This window comes from Penicillium longicatenatum (genome assembly GCF_028827895.1).
Source record: "Penicillium longicatenatum strain IBT 33135 chromosome Unknown contig_6_segment0_segment0, whole genome shotgun sequence".
NCBI lineage: Eukaryota > Fungi > Ascomycota > Eurotiomycetes > Eurotiales > Aspergillaceae > Penicillium > Penicillium longicatenatum.
The window spans coordinates 5,283,106-5,298,712 of NW_026643123.1; the positions used below are offsets into that span (position 1 = coordinate 5,283,106).

Sequence of the window (15,607 nt, forward strand, 5' to 3'; positions counted from 1 at the left end):
CTTCCTCATGGAAGCAATGCTTGGTCTTCCGCGCAACAGCCGGAGTATGGACCGTTCGCTCTCTATGGATTCCACGCGACCTCACCGGTCGCAATCCGGCCAAAACAAAAACCTGGGGTCTCTTTACCATGGCCTATTAATTCTAATTCTTATTATTTGCTTGTCGCCATCAACGTTGGCTCATCCTACTGCAATCGCGGCAGATCTAGTGAACGTCCCGCGATCGGCTTCCAGCCCAAGTGGAAAGATCACCGCAGACCTCCATGATTCGCCCCTCAAGCCCCGTGGAGACACATTCTTGGACACACAGGATCGGGATGTCATCGCAGAGTCTCTCGAAAGTGATGCCAAACACGGATTGCAGCGGCGAATCCTCAATGCCAGCACCGAGACATCGACGTCGATGCCCGAGCCCTTCGATACGAGCTCGAACAACTTTGCGAACTCTAGCTGCGTGAGCTTCTTCGATAAGTTCCTCGCCAACTCTACGGTGACGAAATGCCATGCCGTTTCACTGCTTCTCGAGAATTCGAATGCATTTTTCCATGATTTGAGCTCGGCGACGGAAACTACGCGCGTGTTGGATACTACCTGCTCCGAGAACCCCACCAAATGCCAGTCGATCATGACCTCGCTAGCGGCCCAGATGCTGGACGAGGACAACTGCGGGCCCGACTATGAGGCGGGCAACTCGGTCGTCACAGGTACTTATCAACAACTGATGGCCTACGAGCCTGTATACCGAGCCACCTGCCTGACCAACCCTACCACCAATGACTATTGTTTCGTCGACGCTGTTACCAATTCCACCGCCCCGAATGATTATAATGTCTACTTTATCCCGATTGGAACTCAGCTCACCAAGGGAAAACTCACCTGCAACGAGTGTCTCCGGTCGACAATGGATATGTACGCCCAGTGGGCCAGGGTGGATGGTCAAGCTCTTGACGCGACCTATCTCCCTTCGGCGAAGATCGTCAATGAATTCTGTGGCTCCGGCTTTGCGACTACCAATATCACCATCGGCTCTGATAATGTCACTGCCGGTGCCGGCCTCATGGTTCCATTACCCTCCCGATTTGCCTTGTCTTTAATCACTGTCACGGTCGGAGCTCTATCGTTGGGGATATTATAGCGCAGGCTAGATGTATATTTGGCAGATTTTTTTCTTTGGTGTTTATTCATGGCCTCTCTCCTTCATGCCCATTTTTTTTTGGAGTTACGGTCACGCTTGATGACAGCGAATTCCCATGTTAATATTTACTTAACCTTGTTTATTTTCAATCCGACTACATATCAACGGCTAAGGCTAGAATTGATTCTCCACTAAGGCAAGTTTGGAGTTCGTGAAGATCTACAAGCTCTATAAATAGCGGTCGCTATTTACTTCCCCATGTACGACCAATCTCCCCTGATTCCAGGGGTACAGCCATAAAACATTTGAACTGCAATTCTAAGGGGAAGAATACAACCCCAGGTTTGAATTTCATGCGAACTGCAGGATCCCCTTATCACTACCTCCACATCCCTTTTGGCCCCCACCCATGATGAGAAGCCTTGCGGGGGCCATTCTCCAATCAAGGTAAACACACCACTGAAGTCGACCCCAAAAAGGCAAGTCAGCGTAAATCCCAAAATCGGAATAAATCTCATACCGTTCGCAATCGTCGTTGGCGAAGGAATCCAGCTTACCTTACCCCTCACCTGCATTAGACCTCATGATGGGTTCACTTGGGGCGCCCCGCGATCCAACAGCTCAACTGGACACTGTTTGCCCATTGGCTGACTCGCTTTACAACTCCACTCGTCTGTCAACCTCACTCGTGAGCCAGGCAGCGAGTGAGTTGGGGTTACTGCTGACAGTATTGGCTTCTACAAAGACGAATGCGGTGCTATGTACGGAAACGCCGCTGATAACTGGCTTACCGGAGATCTTGGAGTGTTGTCGTGCGGTCCTATTGGATCTACAGACTGTTTCGTCGTGCCCTGGTGGAGCCGGGTCTCAGCTGCAGATTACCGAGATTCGATCGCGGCTTGGGTCGATTATCTTTGAGCTTAGTATGATGAATGCCAATATGGCTATGTGAGTGTATGTTTATCTTGATGAAGGGTGTTGACTAATGTTGGTGAAAGATCATCGCAGAATAATGTTAATAAGGCGATGAGGAGCTTCATTGATGATATCCATGCTGGCAAGCGAGATGCGTTGCTCGTTCTTAATGCTCTTGATTTGGGACCATCTCGCTCTCCAACGGATGAGGCATGGCAGAATCTGCAGCATGAACTAGTCGATGTTGGCATTGCTCCGGAATTATCACATCAAGATCATGACTTTATCATCAGCGTCCTTGACAAGGCTGTCAAAGATGAGAATCTCTTACAGAGCAGGCAGGCAGCACACATCAGGGACACACCACGATCACCAAGAGATCAAGCACCAAGGAATCCTTTCCCGAGAAATGCTGCACCAACAAATCATTATCATGAAGTACATATTATGAGTGACACAGACAAAATAGCTCTACCACGGGGACTCTCGGACTTACCCATCTCTGTCACGTCAGAGATGCAAGCGGACGCCGATAAACAAGTCCTACAAGAAGAATTTCCCGAACCAGTACTGTCAGCAACATACAGCCCAGGCCACGACACAAATGACGAGAATTTCTGCGAGAATTTTCCTATGCCCCTAGAAGCTGAGCCAGGAAGCTCAACCACTCTTTCAGGAACCTACTCAGATGCTAGTTCATCTAGGGGAAGTTCCTCATATCCGAATATTGTCCGAACCAAGAAGCCTAACATCATGCGGAAGATGAAATTCAAGTTCACGACCAGCAAGGACGAATTCATCGCTATAGTAAAACAGGGCGGACTGTACGCTGTCCAGAGCGCCCTTAATAAAGGCGCCGATGTGAATACGAGGGATTCACACGGTCAGACAGCCTTGATGGTTGCTATTTTGTTTTCACAAGAGCACATTGTCGATTTATTATTGGAATATGATGCGAATACAGCATTGATGTCTGCGAAGGGAGACTCTGCGTTGAGTATTGCTGCTTCGAGGGGCGCTGAAAGGATTGTCCGGACGTTGCTAGTTCGTGGAGCGGCAGTTGATGGACGCAAGAACTTAGGGAACAAGGCACTATCTCAGGCTGCCGAATGGGGACATGAGAATGTTGTTCGATTGTTGTTTAATGCAGGTGCGGATATCAACGGGCTTTCTCACACGGGGGACACTGCGCTTTCGCAAGCCGCTATGAATGGCCATCTGGATATTGTTCGGTTCTTGTTGGATAATGGGGCACTGCCGGATCATACTGCCTACCCACGGAAGACGGCTCTTTATAAAGCTGTTGAGCAGGATAGGCCTGAGGTGGTGAGGGTGCTATTGCAGCATGGAGCGGACCCTAATCTTCCGGAGTCTATTCGAGCCTGGACACCGTTGACGTTGGCTGCTATGCATGGAAGAACGGAGATGCTTGCTATGCTCAATTACGGGACGGGGCTTACACCCTACCAATACAAATACTGAGGGAAATTAGTCATTTTGAGCGTTTGTTTGGTGGATCATATAGCGTCAAGTTTAGCGTTGACTTTTGATTTTATTGTGCCTGAAATGTACTCGCGAAGATATCCATGTTGTTCACAATCTAATGAGTCCGTTGAGCTCGATTCCATGTTGGTAATAGGTGCAGACTCTGAAATCATGATGGAATCGTTGTTGGCAATCAGGCAAATATATTCCCGTCAAACCGCGGTAATGTATGTCCAGAGCGACAGCAATCGACGAAGCGCATTCAAGAAGTATGAACAGGCAATATGCAAAGAAGATCATGTTCAGAAGCAAAGACATAGCTCTTGTCGTCGTCAGTGAAAGCAGGAAGGTATGGGCGCAAGACATGAATAAAAAAGAATCGCTCAAGTGAAGGAAATCAAATCTACATGTTCAGCTCTGGCGTTTAAAACTGTCTCCCAGGGCAACGCCGACAAGACTCTGTGGTTCACCGCCAAAGCTAGTACCACTGTTGCTTGTAGGAGAGCCAGCCCCGGAGGCAGGACCAGAAATAGGACTTTGTGCGGCATCACGGTCCCGCTTCACGCGGAAATAGCCGAGCTTTGCAAATCGGCTGAGATGAGACCAGAAATGTCGTCCAGCTGGGTGTGCCCCAATACGTTCGAGTAAATCGCATGTCGCTTCACGTACCACCTGGTCGGGATGGAAAAGACCCATGCTGAGGTAGAACAGGCCAGCCTGGTTCTCCGGAGCAGCCGCGAGCAGTTGACAAATGCCAGCATAGTCCTTGACTGCATGGGCGAGAGCTAGATAGATGGCACCCGCGTCCGCATGAGATAGTTTCAAAGACCGCAGTCGATCGTGATGATGATTCAGGTCTGGTTTTTGAATAGGGCGCGCAGGCCAGTACTTGGCTGCAATGTCTTGAATATAAGAATAATATGATCTGGTATTCCGCCAGCCCTCGATTCGAGAAACAGATGCTGAAAGCTCACGTTGCTTGGCAACTTCATCTTGCCATACATAACCATGGCCCCGAAGAGATGATGGGTCTAAAGCATCTGTTTGTTGACCCGTAGGGCTGTCAGGGGACAGCTCCTCGCCAGGACCGATGATATAGAGATTAGAAGCTCCATAGACAGCCTCCTCGAAGGCGGCAGAGACGCGGACAAACTTCATTATGTAAGCAGACCACTTCGCCCGGATTGCATTCTCACCATGACGTTGGCTGATGCTGCGTAAGATATCTTCCATGAACAAAGTGTCTCCCGTGGGGTCTTGATTGGCATTAGAAGCCTGGCTGGGCAAAATGGAACTCTGTTGTTGGAAGAACAGGAGACCCTCTGTTACAGGAGCAGGCTCAACGTGACTGGAAATCTTCATTCTACCCGTTGGTAAATCGCATAGCACATCCCACCATTCTGGGTGATTGGCAAAAGTCGGATTTGTGACACCAGCAATAAAACCGGGGACCTTGAGAAGATCATCAATTTTGGTGAGATCAGTATAAGGGAAAGCATGACGGGTGAATCCCCGCAGAACACCGCCAGATGCAAGTGCACAAGCTGCAAGAACTGCCTCGGCCACTTCCCCTGACGGGCGGTTGTGTCCCAAAAAGACCACCCGTTTCTGGGTGAGAATTGCATTGACAAGCACAATAATGGGATGAGTGAGCGGGCCACTGGTGGTCAGATGAGGATGGCTCGGGAAAGGTTGAGGAGAAGTAGCATGAGGCCCGGCGAAAGTCTGGATGAGCTTGACGAGGGAAAAGTCTCCCACTGTCTCGGGCCAAATGACTGTAGGAATTTTGACAGGGATCGGTATGTCGTTATACACCACTTTCGACTCGAACTCGTGGGTATCTCGCGGGAGAACGTATCGACTCATTTTCTTTGGCGAGGGGGGAACATCTCCATTTTCCATCTCCTCTTCTTCCCGCTGGCGAACCATTTGCTCAAACTTTTCGATGAACATTTCTTTTGTGTTGCTAGACTGCAAGATGTGACGTTCCAAGAGTGACATCTTCGGCATTAATGAGAGGTCCATGGAGTTAACAGCATCGTACAAGGAAGCAAGGGTTTCGGGATAGGGTGATTTGAAGTAGTCTTCGAGCGCGAGTAGTAGGAGCGGCTAAATATGTCAGTCTTGCGTTTGGAATATTTTTAGCTGAGACGCACCTTGTATATGTGGAGAAATGAATGTCTTGTACAAATTGCCATCGCCTTGACCACTGCACCTCTATAGTGCTGTCAGCGCCTGCATGCTGCTACATGGACGAATTTGAATTACCTTCGAACCGTATTATCCTGCTTAGTATTCACCAAGTTCAGAACATACATCAAGGGCGGGCCTTCGCCGCCCTCCTCGTCGTCACTGCTGTCCTCGTCCGAGGCCTCGTCCGGCTGCTCTTCTTGAAGGTGGGCGGCTTCCTCGTTTGCATGATATTTTGACTTTCGTTTCTTCTTTTTCTTTCCATCCTCCGTCTCTTCCTCTTCTTCACCGCTGGTATCCTTATGCAAGAAGAAAATCGTCCAGTCCTGGCTTCGCACGTGTGTTTGGTCGGGCAGCATTAGCTCTGCTAGCATGCTCTCGTCACCACTGATCGCTGCGGGGTACTGATGCTCCATAATCGGACCTCGATCAATGTGGAACGATGCCACCAAGATATACTCCACATGGCGCTCCGACGAGTCTAGCGGGTATTGTGACTTGCATCGGCGCTGCTTGTACCCCGCCGAATTCTCGGTTGATGTGCGGCGAAAGGACATTTGAGAGCCGCTCGGCGAGCGGCCCACAAATGAGGGAGAAGGAGAGAGTCGAGGAAGGCCATTGGTCTTTGGATTAGAAGTGGACAGGGAGTCGTTTGACGGTCGATACGGCAGCGTCGTGGCCATCTTCGGAGGGGCAATTAATTGAGACAGGAGCTCCGGGCTAGGCGATGAGATTGAATGGCATGCCTGATTAAAGCAGGTCTGAACTGCAGGGAAATGAAGAAAATAGTGACAGATCAAGGAGTCGACAAAATTGTGTGTGCTGCAAGCCAATCACTGCAGGCCCGAGCGACGGTTCAGGGGTCGATGCTCAGAAAACGGAGGATCTCCACAGCGGGGGCGATAGGCGATAACAGCTGCAGTATACATGATGTCGCGTTACATGAAGGTCTCGTCGAATAAGATTTACAGGGATTGAATAGGATGTCTAATGAGTCCGGCTGATCTATCTGATTCACACAGAAAGTTGAGAGCTCCAAACTTTAAGAAATCCATTCTGTCAGTGTTGATACACCACTCTGCACGTGCCTTGACCGGGCCGACTATGTTGCCGGGGCATTGTTTACTTACCTTCGTCACTCCGATCTCCGCACTACTGAGATTACAGCTTTTCATTCATTCAACGATGGTATGACCAAAGAGAAATCAAAAGAATGGACATGCGCTAATTAAAATTAAGGCAAACAACCCAACTTTCAAGCCTTCACCATTATCTTTTGGTGGGCCGAGGGCTTCGCCGTTCCGGCGACCGTCCACGCCCAACTCCCCGCCCTCAGCAGGTCGCCCAGCCACCCCAGGGAGTTCCCCGAGCAGAGGTTACACTCCGATGGTATCACCGAGCAAGTTGAATCAAACATATACCGTGGAAGATAGGGAATCAGTCTCCCCGCGGGCGGAACCAATCCCGCAACCAAAATTCACTCGAGAACTTCCTCCATCTCCCACCAAGGGAGCACGGTCACCCGGTTTTACATCGCCAATTGTGGGCAGGTCGAGTGGAATGGTAAACGCGACTACCGACGCCTCCTCAAAGATACCGCCAGCTCAGCTAAGGGAGATTCGGGAAGCATTTCAGGTTCTTGATAGAGATAACGATGGACTGGTCAACAAAGATGACGTCGCTGATGTTTTGACCAACTTGGGTAGGTATTCTGAACCGATCAAAACATGCGACCAATGGTCAAGTGCAGTCACTGACTCCATGTCTTTTTCTAGGTCAAGATGCAAATCACTCCACCCTTTCGCGATTCTTCCCACCTGGAGCTGAACAAAAGATCAACTTTGCAACCTTTTTGAATGCCCTGTCTCAATTAATGTCCCCGATGTCGTCATCCCAAGAGCTTCTCAACGCCCTGGCAGCATTCGACGATGACGATAACGGCCAGATTGACGTCGCGGAATTACGTGATGCCTTGCTACATACAGCACCCGAAGATGGTGTGGTCCCGTTGACAGAGCGACAGATCGATGAAGTTCTCAGCGGGTTTACTGGGCGGCGCGCATTCGGCGCAAAATCAGGTGGAATGGGCAAGAGAGCGGAAGTCTTCCAGTACCATGACTTTGTTCGCAGCATAGTGGGAGGAGACAATGGGAACAATGGAAGACGGGAGACTGGCACTGCTCCAGCTTGAAATGCGTGATGCGTAATGTGGGCGTTGATGGTGTTTACTTTGTTTTTATATTTTGTATTTGCGCGGGCGCTCTAGCCAAGCTCGTATTTGTGAATCTATATTTTAAATCGATCGTGCAGTATGTACCAATCAGAACGAGACTTTGAATGTTTCAGATCTAAGCAAATGCGTAGCTGATTGGTGACGCGTGCGCTCAGGATTTCTCCAACGGCAGAAAATCATCTCCAGCCACCGCGCCAACTCGATTTCTTACCCAGCCCGTTACACAACCCCCTCAGTCCGTGTAGTGCCCATCAGATGCAATTACAGCTTTGAAATGGCTCACAGTCACGCTTCCTGGGCCTTCGATGGCCCTGCCGAGGCTCCGCCATCGCCGCGGACAATGCGCACGCTGCGGAAGATCCGATCGCATCAAGTCCTGACGACCTCGAGCGCCCTCATTGCACAAACCCAATCCTCTCAGTCTTCGGGGACCCGCGACAGTGAGGATGGAACAGCTATAGCACTTGGCAATGCTACTGTGCGAACACCCGCGCATCGTCGAGCGCGATCTAATAGTGATGCAGCTGCTCGCATGGCGGCTCTGACCGCACCCGCTCCAACACGACGCCCTCCACGGAAAACTGGGTCAGGGATAGGGATCAAGAAATCGCCTTTGGAAACATTTCTACGCGATGGGCCGCAGAACGGGCAAGGCCGGGAAGGGCTACAGGAACTGAAGCTACTTGTTCTATCATGCAGAGTAGACGCGGATGGAGATGGCATGGTAAGATACTTGCTGATTGCAGTAATGCTTGTCTAACATTGTCACAGTCACCTTACCGAATCTACTTATGGCTTGTCCTCCTCAATATCCCCCCCGTCCCCACCGATGAATACCTTGCTTTTATTCACCGTGGCCGTTCCCCCCGCATACGCCAAAATCCGCAATGACACATTCCGCACTTTAGCCACCGATCCTCTGTTTAAACGCCGCGTCACAGAAGCTAGCTTGATTCGATTGTTAAATGCTGTGGCATGGAAACTGCACGACTCAAAAACAAAACGGAAATCTCGGCCTTCTTCCAGACGACGCGAGATGGAGCTATTAGTCAATACACCACCGAGGATCGACGAGGATCCCGAAGACCCAGGCTCTTCGAATAGCGCGCATGTAAATGACTCTGCAATCTACGTGCAAGGAATGAATGTCCTCTGCGCTCCCTTCCTCTATGCAGCCCGCAGCGAAGTAGAAGCGTTTGCTCTATTCCACTTCTTTGTCACCAAGGAATGCCCGGGTTACATTCGAGGTGCTATGGATGGAGTACATAGGGGTCTTCGACTAGTTGACAGATGCCTAGAGATTGTGGAGCCTAAACTTGCTGCCCACCTCTTCTCCAAGGGTATGTATGCAGAGCTCTATGCCTTCCCATCTGTCCTCACGCTCTGCGCTTGTACACCACCGCTTCCTGAAGTTCTCCACCTATGGGATTTCCTCTTCGCCTACGGATCTCATCTCAATATTGTTTGTATTGTGGCCCAATTAGTCCGTATGCGGGACACGCTTCTCGCAAGTGATAAGTACGTACTGTCATCCATATTTTCAACTGGTGAAGCTAATAATGGACTAGCCCGAACAAAATACTTCGAAATCTCCCTCCTCTCAATGCCAAGGAAATCATCGCTCTGACAGTACTCCTGGTGCAGAGGATTCCTTCTGATTTATATGCTGAAATGGTCACCCATGCGAAATGATCCATCAATTCTCTTGCACTGCATTGTTTGCACTGTATTGTATTTCTGTTGAGCTTTTATGATTCCAGGTTCTGGCGTTGGTGCGTTTGCAACTATTAATGCAGCGGATGAGGCATGAGATACGATATTTGTATCACCACGGCATCTTAGGATATGTTTGTTAAATGAAATGATGATTCCACATGATCCAATCCATGTCCTCTATAGGTATACATGTCCTCTATAGGTATACATGTCCTCTATAGGTATATTTATCAGCAGTCCGCAGCCTCAGTGTTGTTTACGATGGACATATATGAACAGAACCTATTTTGACCCAGTATGCGTCGAGGGACAAAATTTGGCTCTCAATGCGTTTGCATTCAATATGAGTCTGACTTCAGCCCTTGATGGGCACAGGAGGCCTTTCTACTTCGTGGTGTGAATGTCCAGTAGTGATGTCGCAGATTCTCGAATACAAACTCAGTCACCTCCAACCATTTCATGTGTTGGCATCTTGGTGAGCAGAACTGAAGTAACCCCAGGAATAGTACTCACCAGGGCTGCCCGCCACCTTTTTTTCAGCTCCTTCGGTTTGAATTTGAGTGTGCTTGACCATCCAATCCCTGAAGGCATATCAGCTGCCCAGGTACTTGGCACCTTAAGTTCACCTCGGCTGATCAGGAGAAGAGTCACCTGCACGTCAGCAACGGTTGGAATTATTCTGAGCTATTTAGAACTTCTAATAACATTTTCTTCCAAAGCAAGAGTGGTTGTGGCTTAGTCTGGAGTCAAATAGCACTGGCGGCAACCCCGAGTCGATCTCGATCGTAGGAGGCCTTATCTTAGAAGTAAGCTTAATCTTAGGAATTAGTTGTGGAACGGATGACAGGTGCAGCTTTTTCCAAGCCCAACTTCTGACGAAGGTGGTGTATCTCCAAAATTATCTCAAAGATGCAAAGGCGTGGTGATATTAGGCGCACCGTCGATGGTATAAATACAAATATCCAGCGTCGCTCCCTTGTGCTTCAATTTTAAAACAGCCATTCTATTGTCTCTTGAGAAACTGCCACCAATTCAACTAGAACCTTGCCAAATATGTTTACACACGCAATTGCCAAGTTGCTCTTCGTTGGCTACGCCAGCGCAATCTCAGTAACTCTATACAGTAAAACTGGGGCTAGTAGTGCATATGCAGTGAATACTGACGGCAGTTGCTGTAAGGCTAGCGAGGACTGATCCTCTCTCACAAGAGAGAATTCAGCTAATAGAACCAACAGTTACTCTTCACGGAGGTACGCTCCAGCAATACAATGACAATCTCAAAGCAATGGATATTCCCAGTGGTTATCAATGCGCCATTTGGCAGTACGTTCTCCCGCGGGTTTGTCATATTTTACAGAATTAACAATGTTTAGAAACTACAATTGTCAAGGTAGACACACGAACAACTTCGGCGGATTTCAGCAGATAAGCCAAGTCTGCGAAAACCATTATCCCAACAATCCGACCAATGTTTGGAGCAGAGGGGCTTCATCTTTCAAATGCTGTCCAGCAGGTTCAACTGCAAGTTGGTGCGCTGGGTCAATTCCGGGCTGTACTTGACACTTCCAAGGCAAGGCTCTAAGACTGCGGTCATGTACCTAGTTGGGCTTATTATAGGAGTTGAGTGGGCGACAAATAGGTGGCTAGATAGCGTAGGAGAGCTTCAATGATCCGAGTCCTGAGCAGAATACGCATCCATCGATCTCCATAAAACCATACAATATCACCACATGTCAAGCTACAGCAAGATTGCAATCAACAAGTTCCATTCAATCAACCGACATAATACATTATATCCATAGCCATTACTCCCACGCAAACAGTTTATCAACCAGTTCCCAGGCCTAGGTAGGCGCCGACGTTGATAACAACTCTAATGATGGACCCTGACCCGATCCATCAACAACGAGCGGCTTACAAAGATCCATTCCCTTGGTCACATTCTCTTCATTAGCCTTGGCACACTTGGATCCTATTCTCTTCGAGATCATTTCCAGTAAGTCCGGATCGGAAGGCCCCATGGACCCATCCCAGCTTCCACTGCGTGTGATAGTAGGTCTGGTATCCATCTTCACGCGAATGCGCGAGCCCATGAATACCATATTATTGAGCATCGTGATAGCCCGCTTCGCCTCCTCGACAGTGTGCATAATCGCCGACCCGTGCGTCTGTGCTTGGTTCGACTTTGCATCGGAGGTTACAACCACATTACATTGTTCCACTTTCCCAGCGCCCTGGAGCAGATTCTCCAGGTCCGACGCTGTGGTTGTTTTGTGAAGGTTCTTGATACAGACTGCTCGCTGGGAAAGGTCGCTTGTCGGAGTGATGGTCGAGTCTCTGGTCCAGGGTTTGTTTGGGTGCGGGCAGTACTCGCCCATGCTGGACTCTGGCAGTGGCTGGATAGGTGACATTGGGTACATGGGGTACATGGGCATCATGTTCCAGGCTGGAGGGTCGAATGTGGTGCAGTGCATCATTGGGGAGGGCGGGAAGCATTGCATTGGCTGGGCGTGGGGGTCTGGCATGATGGGGACGAATTGCTGGGGGCCCATTGGCATGGTGCTCATCATGGGTCCGAAGTCGCAGGGGTATGTGTAGGTAGTAGCTGGAGACTGGACGGATCTAGTGACTGTTAGTTTTGCGTAGAAGGTCTGTAGATCTCGAAGACTTACTCGGGCGAGATTGGCGATGGAGGCATGGCTACACTGCCCGACCGAGGCGGGGTCGAATGACCGGACATGTAGCTCTGGATCATGGCCGGTGGGCTCCTGGTAGGGCCGGCAATGGGCTTTGTAGGAGCACTGGTACGCGCTAGCGTAACGACCAAGCTTTGGCCTTCCCATCCGTTGGTTGATAGCCGGTCTGCATATTCGGTCAACTTCGTTCGGAATTGGGAGCCCTGGAGATCACCTACGATAAGTCCGCCACGCTTCATCTTCATTCTTGACTATGATTTGTCCCAATCCAGTGGGGAATCCATGGCTGTCGTCGTATACAACAGCCTGCCGGATGTGTTGTGCCGTTTGGCGCACCAAGTCTTTCAATTCTTGCCAGCGACAGTGCGCAGGGATCTAAAACCAGTCAGAAAATGTATCAAGTGGGGGTTGGGAGAGACTGACGCCCTGGAGAAATACGACGAATTCATCGTCTGACCTGCGCGATCTCGGACTGCGTCCTTTCTCTCGGCCAAGGTAAGGCATTGTATATAGTTGAGGATACCCGGATGGTAGGGGCTGAATTGAGATAGCCCGTTTGACCGGGAGCTAAAGAGGATTTATCGGGGTATTGATGCGTCCAAGGTTGTCTCTACTAATTTTCGGTAGTAGATATTGCGAAACCGACGATCTCGTGTCCGACCAGGATAGTTCGGTCGGGACTGTAAGTAAAATCGTGGCCTAATGTACCTGCAAGTAGCTCGTCTCGATTAGCTTTAAGCCATTGGAGATCGATGCGAACAGGAATTGGTTGTAAATCAAACTAGACCGAGTCTCATGTGTATCGACATCACCAGGCATAAAGACAAGACATTCGAATGTTTCTGGGGTACGGATACGCAAGGCACTCAACATACCTAGCTTTTGCGAAGTTAATGCAGGATCACAACGCACTGGAAGAAAATAAACCACGAGCTGGATCGCTGGGACTATTATAGGAGAATCAATGCCAGGAGAGAAAAGGAAAGGTGTCTGGATGTTTCACAGAGAAAGCCCATCGTGGATAAATCATGGAGCAGCGACTAGCGAATAAATTGGAGCATTGCTAATAATGGGGATTCTGCACCAGCCGGGAGGCGAGACCCGGAGCTGCATTACGAGCAGGTAGCGCTAGCCAATAACAGTCAGGGAGGATGGGGAACTCTTGTCTGTGAGGCCGCGATATGTCATTTCTGTCACGACGAAGCCCGAGCTCAGCTCCATTCCGGCCACCAAATGCAATAATCATGCCCCCCCGTACCACCCCGCTGGTAATAGTTCACAGGAACAGGAAGATGCACTTGTCACCTTTTGCTTGCTTTTTCTTCACTGAAAGGGTGGTCCCGGTCTCTTATAGGTCGAGCCAATGACTAATTGTGAAAATCCTAGGAGAAAGTCGCACACCCGCAAGTGGAGTGCACGAAACGCAAGTTATAAGATCTTCTACTAGATGCAGCGCTTAACATGTTTCGAGTTACACCGCTGGAGATCGGATCGGACAAGGGTGAAGAGCTTCTGAATGAGAAAAAGGGTGGAGTTCTGAAGCGAAAGCGGGCCAAACCGTATCAATCACATTGCAGAAGTGAAAACCCCATCTGCAGAATTGCCTCGGGGTGGAGTTCAGATGTCCTCAGTCAGATCCGATCCGATGAACACCCTAGCGACAAATAAGAATGCCCTTTTTTTTATTTTAAAAACTGAGATCGACGGAGTGGCCGATTTTCCCCTGTAACCTGAGCAATCAACAGATGCACGCCATCCGGGCCGTGCCAAGTGGACGTCAATAGATCCTCATGTTTACGGGAGCACCGAAGGTTCCTGCAGATCTGCGATCGTGGCTGGCTGTAAAACTGCGGGTAGAGCCTGGTCTATTGACACTGCACCGATTCCCCCACATGAACAAGATTTCCTCGTCATTCCGGCTGCTCCAAAGCCTGGAAACCTTTCGCAGTTGATAAGACGGCATCCCCTGGTGGCGGCGTCAAGGGTCTGTCACACTGCAGCTGCCCCTCCATTCTTGTGGGTTTTGGTTTTCTCGCACCTTCTCGGCCCCGAGATAGCGTAACTTGGCGCAAGCCTGCGGATCCGCCTAGAGATCGACGGTGGTGCTTCCAGTGCTGATCTGACGATCTGAAGAACCCTCTCTAGGCGGTAGAGTTTAGCGCAAAGGGTTCAAGCGTACTGTGTGACTTTACAAAGTAAGTCCTTCATGTTTCCAAGTTTCGAGGACTAAGTGACGTGCCCGTCAGGTATGGAAGGCAGAATGCTGTTGAACACGCGACCGTGGGAAAACCCTGGGACCTTGGGAGAGTAGCATTGGCACCGGTGGAGCAGAAGGCTGAAAGGGTGAGGTGTGGCGTTTCCTGAAGAAGATCTATTTCCCGTCTACTGATCCTAGCCACTAAGTCTTGTTCATTGATCAGATCTCGAGTCTGGAGTATTTGCACATGAAATTCAAAGCATAGATTCTACTGTCTAATTCACACGTCGCAAATGATCGCTCAGAAAGAGCATGCAAGATACCAGGCTTCAAACGTGTATGCAATGCAGCAATGTATATGATACAGCAAACCCCGAATGCCGAGGTCCCGAGCTCTCGACTTCTGCTTTCCCTGTTCCCCCCCAATTTCCAGATACATGCGCCTGCACTGAAAAGGAGCGCAAGGTTGATTCTCTCGTGTATGGTACATATCAGGATGAAGTGGATCATTTGGTCGGAGAAAGAAATCCACTGCGACCGGCGTGCGAGGGAATGACTGGGTCCCGCACAGGCCCTGCCATAAGGAGGGTCAGCCGGGCGAGTCGAAAAGGTCGTCGAAGCGACCTTGAAATGTCGGGTTCATTGTTCAGCTTGAACAGTAGAAAGGACAGGCCTGTGGTGATGGTGTATCGGTGGTTTCCATATTTGGTAGATATTAATTCCAGTGGAGTTCGAGTTTCAACTCATAGTGGCGTTGTATGATCACCGGACGAATCCGACCTTGGACGCACATCGATTGCAGTAGTAGGAGTTCATGCCGAACTGGACGGCGCCGCTGGACTGGGTTCCCACGCTGAGAGACTGTTGACAACGGGAGCAACGGACAATATCCAGGGTGACAGGAGACGCGACGGTGGGACCGGGGACACCGGTTGAGATAGTAAGAGGTGCGTCCATGTTGGTGATGTGAAGGGAAAGAGAGGAAGGAAAGGGGTTTTATGTTTACTCAAGCTCATGAGCGCATCCCTTTTTGGGGCCCC

General features: G+C 49.8%; 8 protein-coding genes across 8 annotated transcripts; 5 read left to right on the top strand and 3 right to left on the bottom strand.

Moving 5' to 3' along the window:
* Positions 1–16: 16 nt before the first annotated feature.
* N7484_010161 (uncharacterized protein) lies at positions 17–1,135 on the top strand (the record flags this gene model as incomplete). Its single annotated transcript, XM_057120548.1, has 1 exon — positions 17–1,135. The coding sequence occupies one exon, from the start codon at positions 17–19 to the stop codon at positions 1,133–1,135; it is 1,119 nt and encodes a 372-aa protein (XP_056970103.1).
* Positions 1,136–1,721: 586 nt separating this feature from the next.
* N7484_010162 (ankyrin repeat domain-containing protein) lies at positions 1,722–3,532 on the top strand (the record flags this gene model as incomplete). The annotated part of the gene is made up of 2 exons (XM_057120549.1): positions 1,722–2,083; positions 2,134–3,532. The coding sequence occupies 2 exons, from the start codon at positions 1,722–1,724 to the stop codon at positions 3,530–3,532; spliced, it is 1,761 nt and encodes a 586-aa protein (XP_056970104.1).
* Positions 3,533–3,946: 414 nt separating this feature from the next.
* Positions 3,947–6,408, bottom strand: N7484_010163 (AFI1/MesA family protein; the record flags this gene model as incomplete). Its single annotated transcript, XM_057120550.1, has 3 exons — positions 3,947–5,644; positions 5,692–5,752; positions 5,804–6,408. The coding sequence occupies 3 exons, from the start codon at positions 6,406–6,408 to the stop codon at positions 3,947–3,949; spliced, it is 2,364 nt and encodes a 787-aa protein (XP_056970105.1).
* A 502-nt stretch (positions 6,409–6,910) lies between these two features.
* Positions 6,911–7,916, top strand: N7484_010164 (uncharacterized protein; the record flags this gene model as incomplete). The annotated part of the gene is made up of 3 exons (XM_057120551.1): positions 6,911–6,913; positions 6,965–7,427; positions 7,501–7,916. 3 exons carry the CDS (start codon positions 6,911–6,913, stop codon positions 7,914–7,916), a joined length of 882 nt encoding a protein of 293 aa, XP_056970106.1.
* A 316-nt stretch (positions 7,917–8,232) lies between these two features.
* Positions 8,233–8,718, top strand: N7484_010165 (uncharacterized protein; the record flags this gene model as incomplete). Its single annotated transcript, XM_057120552.1, has 1 exon — positions 8,233–8,718. One exon carries the CDS (start codon positions 8,233–8,235, stop codon positions 8,716–8,718), a length of 486 nt encoding a protein of 161 aa, XP_056970107.1.
* A 69-nt stretch (positions 8,719–8,787) lies between these two features.
* N7484_010166 (uncharacterized protein) lies at positions 8,788–9,650 on the top strand (the record flags this gene model as incomplete). Its single annotated transcript, XM_057120553.1, has 2 exons — positions 8,788–9,476; positions 9,527–9,650. The coding sequence occupies 2 exons, from the start codon at positions 8,788–8,790 to the stop codon at positions 9,648–9,650; spliced, it is 813 nt and encodes a 270-aa protein (XP_056970108.1).
* Positions 9,651–11,518: 1,868 nt separating this feature from the next.
* Positions 11,519–12,874, bottom strand: N7484_010167 (RNA-binding protein; the record flags this gene model as incomplete). Its single annotated transcript, XM_057120554.1, has 4 exons — positions 11,519–12,296; positions 12,347–12,536; positions 12,589–12,745; positions 12,794–12,874. The coding sequence occupies 4 exons, from the start codon at positions 12,872–12,874 to the stop codon at positions 11,519–11,521; spliced, it is 1,206 nt and encodes a 401-aa protein (XP_056970109.1).
* Positions 12,875–15,156: 2,282 nt separating this feature from the next.
* On the bottom strand, positions 15,157–15,524 carry N7484_010168 (uncharacterized protein; the record flags this gene model as incomplete). Its single annotated transcript, XM_057120555.1, has 2 exons — positions 15,157–15,191; positions 15,359–15,524. The coding sequence occupies 2 exons, from the start codon at positions 15,522–15,524 to the stop codon at positions 15,157–15,159; spliced, it is 201 nt and encodes a 66-aa protein (XP_056970110.1).
* Positions 15,525–15,607: the final 83 nt, after the last annotated feature.